General features: G+C 38.2%; 1 protein-coding gene and 1 pseudogene across 1 annotated transcript; both read right to left on the reverse strand.

Annotated features, from left to right (window-relative positions):
- Window positions 1-6,412: 6,412 nt before the first annotated feature.
- On the reverse strand, window positions 6,413-7,722 carry LOC147580134 (vacuolar protein sorting-associated protein 29 pseudogene; annotated as a pseudogene).
- A 6,232-nt stretch (window positions 7,723-13,954) lies between these two features.
- On the reverse strand, window positions 13,955-14,968 carry LOC112855656 (olfactory receptor 11H12-like). Its single transcript, XM_025919268.2, has one exon. The coding sequence runs from the start codon at window positions 14,939-14,941 to the stop codon at window positions 13,955-13,957; it is 987 nt and encodes a 328-aa protein (XP_025775053.2). The 5' UTR covers window positions 14,942-14,968.
- Between the last annotated feature and the right edge of the window lie 2,391 nt (window positions 14,969-17,359).

Consider the following 17,359-nt stretch of genomic DNA (forward strand, 5'->3'; position numbering starts at 1 on the left):
GGGAGTGTGGAGATGGTCATTCCACCACACTGCACAGATGATACACAGATTTCCCATTAATGTCAGGACATAGATCACACAGAAGATTGAGAAGAGGAGGATCTGGACCTCCCAGGTGCAAGGGAAGCCAAGAAGAATGAATTCACTGACAGGGTCAGAGTGGTTGTTTTCAGCTGGGATTTTCATGTTTCTCTCCCTCAAACTGCAATAACAAGACATTACCATGTTACAGATGACTTTGCAGAAGTTTTCTCATTAAGATAGTCTCTGATTTTCTTTACAATTCAATTAGCACAGGTTTAGATTTAACATTTTCAGCATTCTTTGACCCAGTGATATTGGGAGGAATAAGGCACTTGGAGATGTGGATGCTTATTACAGCTTTACCATCAGGATCACCATGCCCATCGTGGGCCATTAAACACCTGCCTTTGTTTAGTGTCCTCAGCACTATATAAAATTAATTAGATGCTTTCTTGTCATTGAGAGGCTTCAACCTAGGTCAGAAACATCAACTTAAAAGCAGTTATTTATTTTGAGAGAGAGAGAGAGAGAGAGAGCACAGGCAAGAGTAGGGGAGGGACACAGAGAGAAAGAAAGAATCCCAAGCAGCCTCCATGCCCAGCATGGAGCCTGACACGGGACTCGATCTCACAACTGTGAGATGATGACCTGAGCTGAAACCAACAGTCTGATGCTGTATGGACTGAGCCACGTAGTTGCCCCAGAAACCTCAACTTTTAATCAATGATGGCTTACAGCAAATTTTCTCTCCATATTTAGTGACATATGCAAAATTCTTCAAAGTACTCCTCATTTTTAACTTGGTTCTCTTTGCATTTAAAAAATTGTTGCTGAAGAGGAGTAAGTTTCTTATATTCTCACCTTGAATAACATTTTAAATGAAATTGGTATGAATGAATGAGGTTCAGACTAAACACTAATGATTCTTTTTTAACAGAGATTTTCCCTAACTAGAATACACAAGCTTCAGTCCTCAGCTGAAATTTATCACATGCAGGGAAAGTACCTCACAGTGACAGTTTATATACATTTTGCCAGGTAAACTAAAAATAATTATAGTGTTATGTCACTGAAAGCATTCTGAGATTTGAACAATTCGAGATCTGTGCATGGACTGTTCGGTTTCATTTCTCCTTGTATATTATTTCAGGCTTCTATGTCAGAGTTCCTCCTGATTGACCTGACCTGTATATGTTTTTTTCAGGACATAATCCTTGATATTTTTCCTTCTCCAACTATACTCTTCTGTAAGTGACCTGACACTAGCCCCTTGATATAAAAACTATGTGAGATAAAGCCAGATTTTTCTCTCCCTAGCTATGAAATCTCTTCTGCAACCTGGATTTTTCTACCCACTTTCTTACTTAACATCTCCATTTGATATCTAATGTAACATGCCTATGACTAAACTGTTTTTTCATTATTCTCCCCTCAGACTAGCCAATCCTTCTTTCTCTGCCATATCACTACATGGCACCTCCATTCACTCAGTTGCCCGGGCCATACACTTTGGCCACATCACTTCTATCCCTCTCACTACTCTACATCCCAAACCATCAGCAAATACTCTAGGCCTCATATTCAAAACATTCAGAATGTGCACAATTTTTAGCATTCTTATCAGCTTTCACCCTGGTGCACCCTACCATGGAATTCTCATTTTGACTACTTACAAAAACCTCTTAAATTGCTTGTTTCCATTTTTACATGCCAAGACTGTTAGTCACATAATAGCTAGATGACAGTTTTTTAAAAACCTGATCATGTCAACTACTTGCTCTCAATCTTTTAAACACAGGTAACATACCTCCCAATTCCTTTCCATGGCTAAGAAGGCCAATAAGGCCTTCCTCCATGTCCTAATTTCCCGCCACTTTTCCTCCTATTAGCCCCACTCCAGCCATACTGATACTTGATTATGCTATGTGTGGCCCATATCAAGGCCTGGAACGTCCCTATCTCACTCCTTCTCTCTGCTCTGCCAATATTCACATGTCTTAATTTGTTACTCGATTCCAGATTTCTGGTAAAAATCAGGAGGAGGACATTACTTAGCTCACCAACATATTCCCAGAAACTAGGACACTATCTGGTATGAGTGTTTATTAAACATTTGTTGTCTTAATCAATGAACATGCCTAATAGTAACCAATTGGGGAAATAAGTATCTATAGCCAGAGGAAAAAAGTTAAATGCAAATACTGGAAAACTCCAGTTGGCTAAAAACAAAAGCAAGACAACAAAGATTTTGTTTGTTATGAGGATGCACCATCAGTCCAAGTAAACAGGAGGACGCCCATGACAGGAGCCATCTTTTTTTAATTTTTTTTTTTTTAATTTTTTTTTTCAACGTTTATTTATTTTTGGGACAGAGAGAGACAGAGCATGAACGGGGGAGGGGCAGAGAGAGAGGGAGACACAGAATCGGAAACAGGCTCCAGGCTCCGAGCCATCAGCCCGGAGCCCGACGTGGGGCTCGAACTCACGGACCGCGAGATCGTGACCTGGCTGAAGTCGGACACTTAACCGACTGCGCCACCCAGGCCCCCCGACAGGAGCCATCTTAAGACAACCCTATTTGAATCATCTTTCTTTAGGTCTCTCTCATCCACTCTGTTTTGTGTTGTGAGCTTTCTTATTGTTGCTAAGTAATAATCATGCTGTAAGGATGTGTGTATTGTGTGTGTATACTGTTTCTTGCTGTCTTCTGTCTCTAATTGTCCCTATCTTTAAATGTTTTTATTAGATGGCCTTTACAACATTTCCCTCTCATTTTTAAATAGGTATGTGAACTGTTTTAAACTATTCCCTCTTAAAGGGAATGTGTTTATAGTCTATAAATGACATCCCCCCGCCCCCACCATGTCCTTTAATAGAAAAATGTCCTGGTATGCCTGGGTGGCTCAGTCAGTTAAGCATCTGACTTCAGCTCAGGTCATGATCTCACCGTTCGGGAGTTTGAGCCCCACGTCAGGCTCTGTGCTGACAGCTCAGAACCTGGACCCTGCTACAGATTCTGTGTTTCCCTCTCTCTGTGCCCCTCCCCAGCTTGCACTCTGTCTCTCTCTCTCTCAAAGATAAACATTAAAAACAATTTTTTTAATAAAAAAAGAAAAATGTCCATCTCTTGCCCCATATTCAGGGTCAGGAAATCCGGTATATATAATTTGAACAAATAATAATGTATAGAATGAAGTTTTCATTTCACAATTTATTCTTGGCCCATGTGGTTCAGCTAACATCTCAACTAAAATACTGTTATTTTTATTAACTATATTTACTGATATATTTATAAATAAAACACATGTGACCTACGATTTATTTAGACCAGTTCTGATGCTGGAGGCTATGTTATGTAGTTGAGAATGTAACCACTGTCTATTAGGAGGAAGCTATTTTAACTCACATTTTCATATGGAGAAAACAGAAGACAGGGTTAGAGAAAAGTGAAAAAGACATTACAAAGAAATCTGAGCTATGCCTTACCTAAAGCTGTTATGCGAGGATTATAGAATCTGGTAGAGGGGAGATGTTCTCTTTCTCCTGGAGTCAGTTTCAACCTCCTTGTTCTCTCATTTCAGTAGGAGAAAGTGTGCAGCCAAACTAATCACAGTGGGGTGCTTGCATCCACATTCCTTAGCAGGCTTCTGAAAGAGGGTGAGTGTTGGAAGGTAATATTATCAAGAATAGGGTCACCTTGGTTGCTTAGCCCATTAAGCATCTGACTCTTGATCTCAGCTCAGGTTATGATCTCACAGTTCGTGAGTTCAAGTCCCAAATCAGGCTCTGAGCTGACAGGGTGGAGCCTGCTTGGGATTCTCTCTCTCCTTCTCTCTCTCTCTCTCTCAAGATAAAAGAATAAATATTTTTAAAAAGTTATCCAGAATAGCAATTATTTGAAGCCCATACAGTGACTGTATTGACCTTCTCAAGCTGGTTACATGAAGTTGCAAAGGGCACTGTGGTCTCTCCTGATTTGGGAATGAGTGATTACACCCCTGCTTCTAAAGGAGGGTATATAGCAAACCCATTCTGAGCCATGATTATTCCATTCTCCATGGTCCATCTTGGAGGTGTGGTGATCCAGAACACTCTGTGTGTGCACTCAGGCCTTACTTTCAGCTGCATGTACTTTTGAATATATGTGCCAAGGTTTGCTTCTGACCCTTCTGGATTATCTGACTTTTCCCAGAGGACTCATCTAGGAATATAATGATAAAGTTTTGGCTAGATCTCAGAAAGCATTTCTTTAACTGAGGTCTAAATTGATCCAACCTCTAGGGGAAAAGAGGCCTGAGTCTAAGCTGAAGAATGAGTTGGCCTTAAGCCTTGGATCAGAGTGTTAAATATAATCAGAAGCACCTGTGTATATGTTTATAGTAATGCAGCTGTGTTTTCTCGCAAAAAGACACTAAATTTAAGGATGAAAATGTAGGAGCAAAGGGTTCTACTTTTGAGGCAGTACCATATTGTTTTGATTACTAACACTTTGTAGTATACTAACACTTTGCAGGTCTCCTTGAAATCTGAAATTGTGATGCCTCTGGCTTTGTTCTTTTTCAAGATTGCTTTGGCTAGGGAGCTTGTACTTTCATCCACTTTTTCTGGGAATCTGTTATTTTTTTCCTTTAGAAAAAATTATTGGAAACAGATCATATGTACACATTTTTAAGATGTTTGGCACACAATTTCGTATTTTGATTTGATGGTCTTTCCACTAGAAAAGTCCTCAGGTGGGGCTGAGGAAACATTTCAAGTGAAGTTTCACCATTGAGTTTATGTTGAGTTTATGAAGAGAGTCTCCTGGGGCGCCTGGGTGGCTCCGTCGGTTAAGCATCCAACTTCGGCTCAGGTCATGATCTCACAGTCTGTGTGAGTTCAAACCCCGCATCAGGCTCTGACCTGAGCGCTCAGAGCCTGGAGCCTGCTTCCAATTCTGTGTCTCCCTCTTTCTCTGTCCCTCCCCCACTCATGTTCTGTCTCTCTCCTCTCAAAAATAAATAAACGTAAAAAAAATAAAAAAAATATGAAGAGAGTCTCAAAATTTAGTTCAGGCAAGATATAAAGACAGTAGAGAAAGTTGAACTGGAGGATGAAGCAGAGGAAAAAGCACTAAAACAAAAAATGAAGTCTTGATAGTTTTGTGTTCAGAATATAGTGATGGAGGCAGGAAGTTCCATTGACCCTTACTGCTTTCTTATTCCTCTCCTATGGTAAGGCCTCCAGTTCCCCATTATGAAGTGAGCAGTAACCATATGTCTCCCTTCCAGGTCTTAGAGAAGATAGAAAAAGGCAGGAGACCAGTCGGGTGCTCTGGCAGAGAGAGATGTCAGGAAACCACAGTGAAGGGCCTGTGTGGACAACCACAGTGATTGTCCTCCTGACAGGGTCTGGCTTATTCAGTAACTCAGGCCTTTGGGGAAAGGAGGATTTGGTATTAAAAGATACTTTACCTTTTAAAAGCCCTTGAGGGCTTTTCTGTCTTCCACTTGAGTTTGCCCTGTGGATAACATGCCTGGGAGATCACATAAAGCTGGCTCTGGAAGCACTGAAGCTCCCTTTCCTTGAGCACCAGACTTGTGTATGCTTCAGAGTTTAGTGAAGAGTTCAGAAGAGGCTGGAGAAAGGCCAGGGGATTCGTTGTCAAGATGACTTGACCTTGCAGAACTGTCAACCTCATTGTGAATGTCACTCAACATACTTGATGCTGAGTCCGTCTATTTCTATGGCTATTCCTTTGCATTTATTTATTTATTTATTTATTTATTTATTTATTTATTTATTTATTTATAAATGAAAGGTAGCTGTTTTATTGCTGAGAGAAAAATGTAAACAAGAAAGTCTACAATTCTTTTTACTCACGCACTGCTTTTGTAGTAAAGTTCCAGATATCAACTTTAAAGGTACTTACTTACAAGGGTAAATTCTTCTTAACATACGACCATTTACTGTGCGGTGGACACTTTTTCATAGAAATAATACACAGAAGTGGAATATATTCTTATAGAGTACAAGAAGCTTAAAACATGGTATTAACAGAGAATGATACTGTATTTTACTGTAAAATATTATAAAAGTGATACAATTTTTTGGCTCATAAATGTTTAACTACTTGATTTGGACAAGGGAATGAAAAAAGCAGCAAGACAGTCCTGGCCTTAAGATTTCTCTGTATTCTGGGCACCTAGGTGGCTCAGTTGGTTAAGCGTCCAACTTCAGCTCAGGTCATGATCTCGTGGTTCATGTGTGGCTCTGTGCTGACAGCTCAAAGCCTGGAGCCTGCTTAAGATTCTGTGTCTCCCTCCCTCTCTTTCTGCTCCTCCCTTGCTTGCACTTTGTCTCTCTCAAAAATATTAAAAAAAAAGATTTCTGTGTATTCATTTTTCTTTCACATTACTTTAATTAGCTGATACACATAAGTGACAACTGTAGAAGCCTGGATATCCATCAACACAAATGAAGGAATAATGTTTGTTTCCAAGGCATTATATGCCCCAGTGGCAGAACCTGAGTTATTGTAAAATTTATTTTCATGCTCAAATGCTTCAAATTTGTGTGTGTGTCTCAAGATATGAATATTCACATCAAACTCCCTCTGCAACAGGGCTAAGGTGGCCATATTCCCCATAGAGTAACATGATACCCATGGATCAAATTAATTTTGAACTGCCAACAGTCACAACTTTCTGTTCTGGATAATTCAGATTCTCATTGAAGTCTCCTCTCACAACATGAACATCACTGGCCAGAGTCTTGAGATAGTCTTAACTCTCTTTGGGGCAAAGGTTTCCAGTACAGAGAGTGTGTTGACTCTTTCCTGGGACCTGCAGTTTTTTTTTGTTTTTTTTTTTTAATTTTTTTTCAATGTTTATTTATTTGTGGGACAGAGAGAGACAGAGCATGAACGCGGGAGGGGCAGAGAGAGAGGCAGACACAGAATCGGAAACAGGCTCCAGGCTCCGAGCCATCAGCCCAGAGCCCGACGCGGGGCTCGAACTCACGGACCGCAAGATCGTGACCTGGCTGAAGTCGGACGCTTAACCGACTGCGCCACCCAGGCGCCCCAGCCTGCAGTTTTTTTAAATGTAGCCAGCAAACTTGTTGGACTGATATGGAATGTGTAGGTCTCCTAATACCAACACCAAATGAAGAGAGAACAGTCTTCATCTTTAGACAGGGATTCTTTCAGATATGGATTGGAGTACTTGGTTAATGTGGGAAGCATCCTGTCACTGGGCTCAGCTTAGTCACCACAACTGCTCCTGCCTTCTTTCTTGGGCTCCTCTGCAACCCTCTTGCATTTTAGAAAAGCCCTTCCTTCCTTCCTTCCTTCCTTCCTTCCTTCCTTCCTTCCTTCCTTCCTTCCATCCTTCCTTCCTTCCTTCCTTCCTTTTCTTTCTTTCTTTCTTTCTTTCTTTCTTTCTTTCTTTCTTTCTTTCTTTCTTTCTTTCTTTCAGAAAAAGTTTTTTAGTGTTTATTCATTTTTGGGAGAGAGAGTGAGCATGAACAGGGGAGGGGCAGAGAGAGAGGGAGAGAGAATCCAAAGCAGCTCTAAGCTCTGAGCTGTCAGCATGGAGCCTGATGTGGGGCTCAAACCTATGAACCCATGAGATGATGACCTGAGCCAAAGTTGGCCATTTAACCAACTGAGCCACCCAGGCACCCCAAGAAAAGCTGTTTCTTGAGCTCACACTGCATTCCGTCACTGTCAGTCCCTGACAGGATGACAGGATGTCCTGTTATTCTTGGTCTTCCCTCTCTATTCTAGTATGTAGGAGATTTCAAAGTCTGTAATAGATCTCAGACCAAAGAGACACAATGTCACTGGGCAGAGATCCTAAGAATATAGACTAATTTTAGACTGTGGAGTGAACATTCTTTGTCCTTAGGAAATTAATTTTAATGGCATTATCTGAGTCGTCACTCAGATTTTCCACAAATGACAGTTCCTCATTTGGCCAGTTAAATTGTGGCAAGCTTTAACCCAGATGTTTCCCCTTAATCTCTGCCTAGCCCCTGTCTAGCTTGAGGCCTCTCTGGCTTCCCCTGGAGAAGGCCAGGATCTCTATGTAGGGAGAGTCTCCATTTTTTGCTTTCTTCCTTATCACTTTCTACTTTGTCCAGAAAACTTAAGTTGTAGTAGGGTAGCAGTTAATTTACCCTTAAGCAGAGGAAATGGAGCTCAGTGGAGACAGAGTTGAAATTTCTTAGGAAGGATTCTCCTGTAACAAAGATATAAAAGCCTTTCTTCTGTGATTCTTTCTTCCATATTGGCCTCTTCACTCTCACACATAGGTGTGACACCTCTGTTAAGTTAAAGGTGGGAAGAGCCAGGGCAAAGGGAAGAGTGCTTTGTTAACTTCTTCTCCCAAATCTGCATTTTTTTTCTAATTTCCCTCTTACCAACTTTTTCTACTTCATGATTTCCTCTTTTCTAGTCTGATTTGGGGATTTCAGTTCTCACTGCATTTGCATTATATCCTTCTGACATTTGAAAGAAAAAGACCCTTCTTCATTTTCCAGGAGAATTTTCTTTCTTCCTTGCAAGAACAACCCACTATGTCCATCATTTCTATCTCTTTCCTCTCCATCTTCCCAGTAGTCTTAACATTAAGCTCCTTTGTAGCAGGAAATTGAAGAAGACCCCATAATATTATAAGAGAGAATTTATCCTATACACTGAGGAAGTTTTGAAATAAGAGCCGGGACTGAATTTGGGTCATTTAGTATCCCAAAGATAGAAAGGTTTCCCACACTCTGAGTCCTATCATGCTTGCTTTGATTGAAACTCTCTTTAAATTTTTTTGCCTGTTTTTGGAGTAACAATTACATAAATTTTATTATAGAGATATTAGAATATTTTTTAATCTATCTTCCCAATAATTCATTTTTCTTAAGTACTACATGAAGTACTTTTGTTTGTTGAAGTTTGGGAAACAAATTTATATTTAATTTTTCCATACACATTTATGAGTTTTGATTAAATTCTTAGGCAGTGTGGTGCCTCATGTTTTTTGTTGTTGTTTCTGTTCTTAACATTTTTGTTTTTCAAGACTTTTCTCTTGAATCAGTTTCTCTTGCTGTTCATTTGGATATGAATATTTGCTTGAATATCAACCTCCTAAAGTGGTATGATTGAGAAAAGGGTATATTTCTAAATTTCCATCACTGTAGTCATTTTCTCCTTTTTTGCTCAATCCATGCATGGCAGAGGTACATTAGCTTCATGCTTACTACTTACTATCCATTTTTCTTATCTTTCTGCTTAATACAGTCTTCTATTCTGGTGACAATGTGCTCAGCTTGAGAAATCAAATGGTGTAGTCTCCTTTATATAGGGGTCATTGAGTGGCACACTTCTGTTCAGTTATAAGTGGAGTAGAGATTGGCCTCCTTCTTGAAGTCTGCCACTTTAGCTCCTATCTTAAGACAATAAGGTGATTTTGGGGATGAAAATACTAAGAAGAATTTATCAAAAAGCCAGGAGTCCCTCAGGACATCTTGGAACTGCCTACCTCTGAACTGGCATAGACTATCTATCTCTAGAAGTATATATGTGAGGGAAAAAACCCCAAATATTTACCTTGTATAAGTTGCTGTTACCTGGATTTCTGTTATACACAACTGAATCTAAGGCTAATATATTCAACCATTCTGGGTTCCTGGGTAGATCTTGAGTTTCCTTTTTGTTTTCCTCACTCAAGTGGGTAAAATCTGGAATGATTGAATTACTTAATAAAAAGTAATTATTGCTTCCAACTTTTAGAAATGGAAATATAGTTGACTTACAATATTGTATTAGTTTTAGGTATACAACATAGTGATTTAAAAATTATATACATTATGCAATGCTCAGCATAATAAGTATAGTTACCATATGTCATGATACATGTTATTACAGTATTATTGACTGTATTCCAATTCTTTCATTCTGGATTATCTGCTTCTTTTTGAGATAGTTGAATGATCATTTAAAAAAATGGCTCTATTTTTATTATGATGACTTAAAGTATATATTTTGACAGAGCAAGAAATGGCCTGTGTTCTTTAAAAGAGATGGACATTTGAAACAGGTTGTTTTAAAAAAACAGAAGTGCATAAAAGGCAAGTGTTGAAAGCATAATAATTCAAGCTCTCTTTTAATGAAAAGTTGTTCTTATACTAATAATAAGCAGGGGCTTATGTGAGAGATAGAAAAATGTAGAGGAGAACTCCCCAGGGAAAATTTTCCTCTTTTTGAAGATTCACTTGATTGCATGGTATGTCTATTTCCTCCATTTTCTTTCTGTTCTGAGCATCTAGAACAAAAACTGCAAAGCCAGAGTTTTCTGCCAAGAATCTCTTTATGATTTACAGAAAGAGCTGATTTTGAGTGAAACAGAAGCATGAGGAAGCCAAATTTACTTCTCTCCACAATGTGACCCCACATGGAAGTCTTTGAGTAGCTCTGGAAAGGCACCTGTTATAAGGCTTACCAAAGACAGTAGCATTATCCTTTCTTAATGCATAAAATAGAAATCTTAGGTTAAAATATCTAAAGGAGTTGCTCTAAGTTATATATCCCTTTATAAACATTGATTTTTTAAACTGCACATCCTTTGTAAAATTAGATGAAGTATACATGCCTATCATGGAAAAATTAGGAAATAAACAGTAACATAAGAGAATCTAAACTACCCATAATACCATCACTCTATTTAAGTATGCTTATGTAATAATAGTGTTTCATGATCCGCCTTTTCATTCAGTAACATAATATTTTACCTATTGAATGTTTATTACATAAGTCTTCATGTAATGTGTGTAGTTACTATCTTAAAACAATTGAGGAGAAATTCCTATAAGCATATCTCCTACATGCATATCTCTTCTACAGTATTCATTTCCTAGATAAATCCAGCTTTTTGACCTGCATTGCCATGCAGTTCTGAAGGTAACTACATAGGACACAGCCAGGGTTTCCAGGAGAGAAGGTACGGCACAGTAGAATTCTTACTGATCTGGAAGTCAGCAAACTGCTTCCTTCACTTCCTTGTGTGACCTTGGACAACATACTTGCTTTCACTGGGTCTCATCTATGGAATGACTATGAGAATGTCTACCCTAATTCTGTCACAGAGTGTGTGAGGTTGAATTGAGAGAGTATGTCAAAGTATTTTGTAAATGATAAAGAGCTTTCCAAGTGCAAAGTATTAATATTAACTGAAATCAATCAATCATATAGACTATGTATAAGATTCTATTCTAATTAATCTCCTTTATTCATGACAGCGTTTCTGTGAGGGAAGTATTATCATTAGCTCTAGTTTATAGATTTAAAAAATCAAGAAAGAAAGGATAACTTGGGTAAGCTCACACAGTTAGCGATAGTACTTAAATTTGTAACCAATTTATTTTTCAGAGTGTTGGCCCTTCTCCTTGATAGTAGCAGGAAAGTGTGAGCCTTGTAGTTAGCCCACCTGGGATCCAAATACTATCTCTGACTATGTAAGTTTCTCCTTGTGCCTGTTTCATTATTGGAAAATCAGAGATACTATAACACCGACCTGACCTCTTTGGGTTGTTATGAGTAGAAAATAAAGACTTATTTGTAAAGGACTTGGAACAGGTGCCAGGCCCCAAACAAGTGACTCAAAATGTTAATTATTATTCTTGTCAATAAGGATAACCCTTTCCATAAGAGCTAACCCTGTGGTGGTGAATTTGCACATCTAAACTTGTTAAAGTAATAAATGCACTTTCTCTTTTCCTATGATATTTTTTCCCCACGTGTCCATGCTCTTACTTTTCCTAAAATCTTGAACATACATAATTTTTGGCTTTATGAATAGCTTTTACTTTGTGAGGAAGTTAGTTACAGTTGAGGGATATTCAACATTTAGCTTACCAAGGGTTTAAAGGCAGTTAGTAAACATCACGACTACATTTGAAAGTGAAAACTAGACATGTTTTTTTTTTTCATTTTTCCCAAGAAAACTAACAATAGGTTTTTAACTATGATCTTGCTTTTTTTTTTTTTTAAGTTTAAATGCTCAGAAAAGAAAGAACACTATCTTCTTACTGCTCTCCCTAAAACCGTTTCTTTCTCCCTCTATTTTTGGGATGCAGTTTGGCTTTGAGAAAATATTGTATAAAATGGTAGTGGTATATCAAATAATTTAATACTATGGAAAGGATTGTGAACCAATCATAATATTTGGAATTGTAAGAAGGGATCATTGAAGAGTTAGTGACTGCGTAAATGTATTAACTGAATAAACCCAAAGTGGAGATTTTTAACATTATGGTGGAAATATTTTCTGCCTTGACTACCTATTCTTCAGCTCTTTGATTTTCGGATCTCAGGAACCTTAAAAGTCACATACCCTGGGAAGGGGTATAGAATTAGAAAACATCCTCAAAGGACTGGTTAAGTGAGAGATACATGGCAGGGTTCTGGTAAGTAAAATTGACTAAGGAGCTCAACAATTTCTCATATCAAAGGGAAAAATAATTGTTCTATCTAGAAAGTCTGTTTCAAAAATCACAAATCAAAAATGTGCAAATCTTTCAAACTGAGTAATCCATTTCTTTACCAGGAAACTGTTCTAAGATAAAAGCCCCAGAGGGAAAATTGATATATGCATATAGTAGTCTTACATCCTGGATTTTATGGGGGCAGTTTTTGGATTAGATGATGAGTCCAATCCAGTTTGAAAACATCATTATGGCAAATCTTTATGAAGATTTAATTGAGGTATTAATTTTTACACTAAAATAGTGGATATAATGTAATGTATAATGAAAGGATTGGTGGTAGATGGAAGGAAGATCTGGATCCCTGGATAATAATGAAGTGGTCATTATTGCATAATGGTGGCATTCATTTTTCTCCTAATCCCCCTTCTGGAAATTCCCTTTCTTGCACAAGTCAGCTTCAAGCTACTTGGAAGGACAATCCTCCTTCTAGGAAAATATTCATCTCACCACATAAGAAATTACAATCCATACCATATTAGTAGGAATGGAATGTTATATTTCCTAAAAAAACAATAATTATAAAAACTTGCTATAGTATAGGAACGAGTTTGATGTTATAGTAAGCAAAGCATATGTATAAATGAAAATACGTTACAGGGATTGAATTCTAGATGCTTTTCTTCTTTACTGATTTTCCTTAATGTTATTTTTACACTGTTTTAACAACAAATAACAGTGAACTGTCACTTACTTTTTTAAACTTAGGTAATTTATTATAAAGTAGATCATTTCCCTCTCTAGTTTTAGTAGGAGATATCCTATCATCTAAAACCTAATTAATTGACCAATTAAGCTTTTGGTAGCACTTTGTCTAGGTAAAAGTATTGGCAATCAGAATACTGTATTTCGGAGTATTTTGATTGATGTTGTTAGAATTAGAATTTGCTCCTTAAGGAGCTTAGAAAGAGGTAATGTGTAAGGAAAACAAATGACATATGTCTAAATGTCTTTAGGCTACCATAGCATTACTGTCCCATAGAAATTTTGGATAATTGCTTTTAACGGTTTATTTGCCAGGGGTGACCACATCACCAAAATAAAACAGTCAAATATGAAAAGAATGACAAACAGAAAAAAATACATTTCCTTCTTTTATTTACAATCAGACAACCAAACAAAATGACGTAATTTTATTGATCCCAGAACTGTTAATCTAAATTATCAAATAGAACACAGATATTTTCATATGAACACTCCAGAAAATACCTAGATGTGTACATTCCTTAGGTCATATATACTCTAAATGGCAAAGTGGAACCCAGTACTTCCATGTATTTATATATAACCTGGCCACTTTATGATTATAAGTGGCCTCATAGATGCTTAATTTCATAAGATGATATAGTTAATATCACTAGACTTATATTTGAAGATTTGAATAACTGTATAACCCTGACTGCTTTTTGTGAGACTATACTGACCTGATAATGGAGGGATCATCAAGTGTATCTTGGATTATGTTGAGATGCCCCAGAACTTTCCTCAGGGCTGCCTTTATCTCCTTATTCCGGAGGCTATAGATGAGGGGGTTGAAGAGTGGGGTTACCATAGCATAGAACAAAGTTGCAACTTTCTGTATACCAGCAGAATGTCTGAGTCTAGGGCTCACATACATGACCATCAAGGAGCCATAGAAGAGTGATACCACAGCCAAATGAGACCCACAGGTAGAGAAGGCCTTATGTCTCCCAGTGGCAGAAGGCATACGCAACACAGCTAATAAGACAAGCGTATAGGATCCAAGGATGAAGAGGAAGTTACCAAAGATAACTAATGAGCTTAGAGTGTAGCAAAGCTGTTGGGTTGTTGGGGCAGAGGCACATGCCAATGCAAACAGTGGCCCTGGGTCACACACAACATGGTCAATAATGTTCGGACCACAGAAGGGCATCTGAGAGATGAATACAATGGGGATCACGAACCACAGAAATCCACAAACCCAGCAGATAATGACCAGTTTGGTACAGAAATGCCCAGTCATGATATTAGGGTAGTGCAAGGGACGGCAGATAGCAAGGTACCGATCAAAGGCCATGACGGCCAAGAGGAAACATTCAGATGTTCCCAAAGAGAAAAAGAAATAAAATTGGAGGAAACATCCAGCAAATGAGATGGTCTTTTTATCTGAGAGGAAGTTGACCAACATCTTGGGGACTGTAGAAGAGACATACCAGATCTCTAGAAAGGAGAAATTCCCCAGGAATCTGTACATGGGGATGTGGAGTCTCCATTCACACCACAGAGCACAGACAATGGCCCCGTTCCCTGTTACAGTCAAAGCATACATTGTAGTAAAGAGTGAAAATAGGAGGATCTGAATTTTCCACTCACAGGAAAAACCTAAGAGTATAAATTCTCTTACAGAAGCAAAGCTGGAATATGGCTCAGAGACATTCATTGAGTCACTAACCTGCAAGATCAAGAGACATATTGTTATCAGTTAGGACTGGTTTCAAATGTGCTCCTTTTTCAGGGTAAAGAGAAGACAATGAACATGGGGTCATCAGGAAGAGAATGTAGTCTACTTGTTCTTGGCTATATACTCTGAGTTTTGGGCGTAGTAGGTAGCTGGCTGCACAGAAACAAACTTTTGCCTGCTTCTGAATCTCTCCCTCATAGTGCCACCATGATAGAACTAGGCAAAATTAAACTCACTTTGTAAAGCTTGTTATTTTTGGGTGGGGAATGATCTATGATAGTTTCTGAGTAGCATATAACACAGAGTTAACATTTAGTTTCTTATCCTAAACCCATTTTATAGTGCAAGAGACTCAGTAAAGAAGGTTTTAATTTTACCATTAACATCTCAATTAAATATATTACTTAACATATCATTTAAATATGAAAAGAAATGGACATATTGTATAGCAATTTGGCAGTAAGTTTAAAGCCAATATCCCTGTATTTTGGTTGTTACTGCTGTTAACTTAAGCATCGTAAAAATGTAATTCTATAATTTTACTTACCAACACTGACTTTTAATATTGCATTTCTTCAGTGTCTTCTGTAGGAAGCAGTGGCTTTAAGTTTTCACTTAATCTTTCACCTATAAAAGTTTGCAAAATAACAGCTAGGTATGGTACTTTTTTTGAAGTCTTTTTCTTTCCATAAAATTTGGGATTGATTTTTCTTATATGCTTGTTGAAATTAAAAATTTGTACCAGATGGGGTGCCTGGGTGGCTCAGTTGGTTAAGCGACTGACTGTGGCTCGGGTCATGATCTCGCAGTTTGTGAGTTCGAGCCCCGCGTCAGGCTCTGTGCTGACAGCTCAGAGCCTGTAGCCTGCTTCAGATTCTGTGTCTCCCTCTCTCTCTACCCCTCCCCTGCTCACGCTCTGTGTCTCTCCATCTCTCAATAATAAATAAATATTAAGAAAACTTAAAAAAATTGCACCAGAAAAGAGAAGTCAAATACTTTTTCTTTAAGTACACTTACTTTATCCTACATTCTCATGGAAAAGGTGTCAGGGATCTGAGTTTCCTGAGTGTGTGTGCGTGTGTGTGTGCATGCGTGCGTGTGTGTGTGTGTGTGTGTGTGTGTGTGTGTGTGTGTTGTGTGGCAATATGCAGGGATGTGAGTTCTGAAAGTTGTAAAGGCTTACATTTGGGTCACAAACACAAAATTTTCAAAAACAAATTTACTTCTAAACTATTGCCCATACCAGTGCACTGAGAAGTCTTTTATAATGATTTGGTGGAAGCTGTCTTTGTGCTTTTAGTAGCATGTATCTATTTTTTAAACGTTGCCAAACAGGAATATTAAAATTAAGAAATTCTGGAATGAAAGAGAATTGACATGGAGGTGTCATGACTTTCTGCAGTGCTCAAAAGGTAAAAATACCATAGTTTTGACATCTACCAAATCTCTAGGGGACCTGGGTGATGAACCATATACTTCTTTGTCCAGCTGGATAAAGAGTTTTATTGCTTCACAAAAATTAAGAATGTACTTTCTTTATCACACGTTCTCCTGGGACTTGGCCTCTATGGCATTAGGAAAGTTCTTCTCTAAGCTGATGGATACTTAAAAAGTTAATGATTGCATGTTCTCTGAGGAGTCAGTAAAGAGTGACAACTTCTCTGAGGCACTATTATTTACAAATAGTTTGCCTACCTGGAATACGGATTCTAAAAAGTTTTTAGAAGACAAAATTTGAGGAACAATAAAGCAAAATGTGTCACCAGAAGTTTTTTTTAATTTTTTTAATGTTTATTATGAGAGAGAGAGGGAAACAGAGCATGAGTGGGGGAGGGACAGAGAGAGACGGAGACACAGAATCCAAAGTACGCTTCAGGCTCTGAGCTGTCAGTACAGAGCCCGATGCGGGGCTCGAACTCACAAACTGCGAAGTCATGACCTGACCTGAAGTTGTACACTTAACCGACTGAGTCACCCAGGTGCCCTTACCAAAAGTTTTGATATGAGCTTCAGGAACACTTCTAATGTCTGTGCACATGTTGGAAGATACAGAAATGAAGTACAGTGAGCTTGATGAGGAAAATGTCGAGGTATAGAACACTGTAGGACATTGACAATAAAATTTGTAGAAGTTAGAAGTAGCTTTTAAAAGGACAGCTTGTCAGAATTCTTTAGGTAGGAGAGAAAAGAACAAGAAGTGTCAGTTTTTTAAGTTAACTGACTGCAATACTACAGAGGAACATGTGGCTTCCCAGTTAATATGAGAGGAGTATTTGATGTCATTGATTGGTGTCCCCTTTTTACCTTATGGCATATGAAATTTATGTAGTATGACTAAAACCCCCAGGTGGGAATGATGCTCATACCACATAGTGTAAACTGATAGAGAATATTATG

Source organism: Puma concolor, chromosome B3 (genome assembly GCF_028749965.1).
Source record: "Puma concolor isolate L17-30 chromosome B3, mPumCon1.1.hap2, whole genome shotgun sequence".
Taxonomy (NCBI): Eukaryota; Metazoa; Chordata; class Mammalia; order Carnivora; family Felidae; genus Puma; species Puma concolor.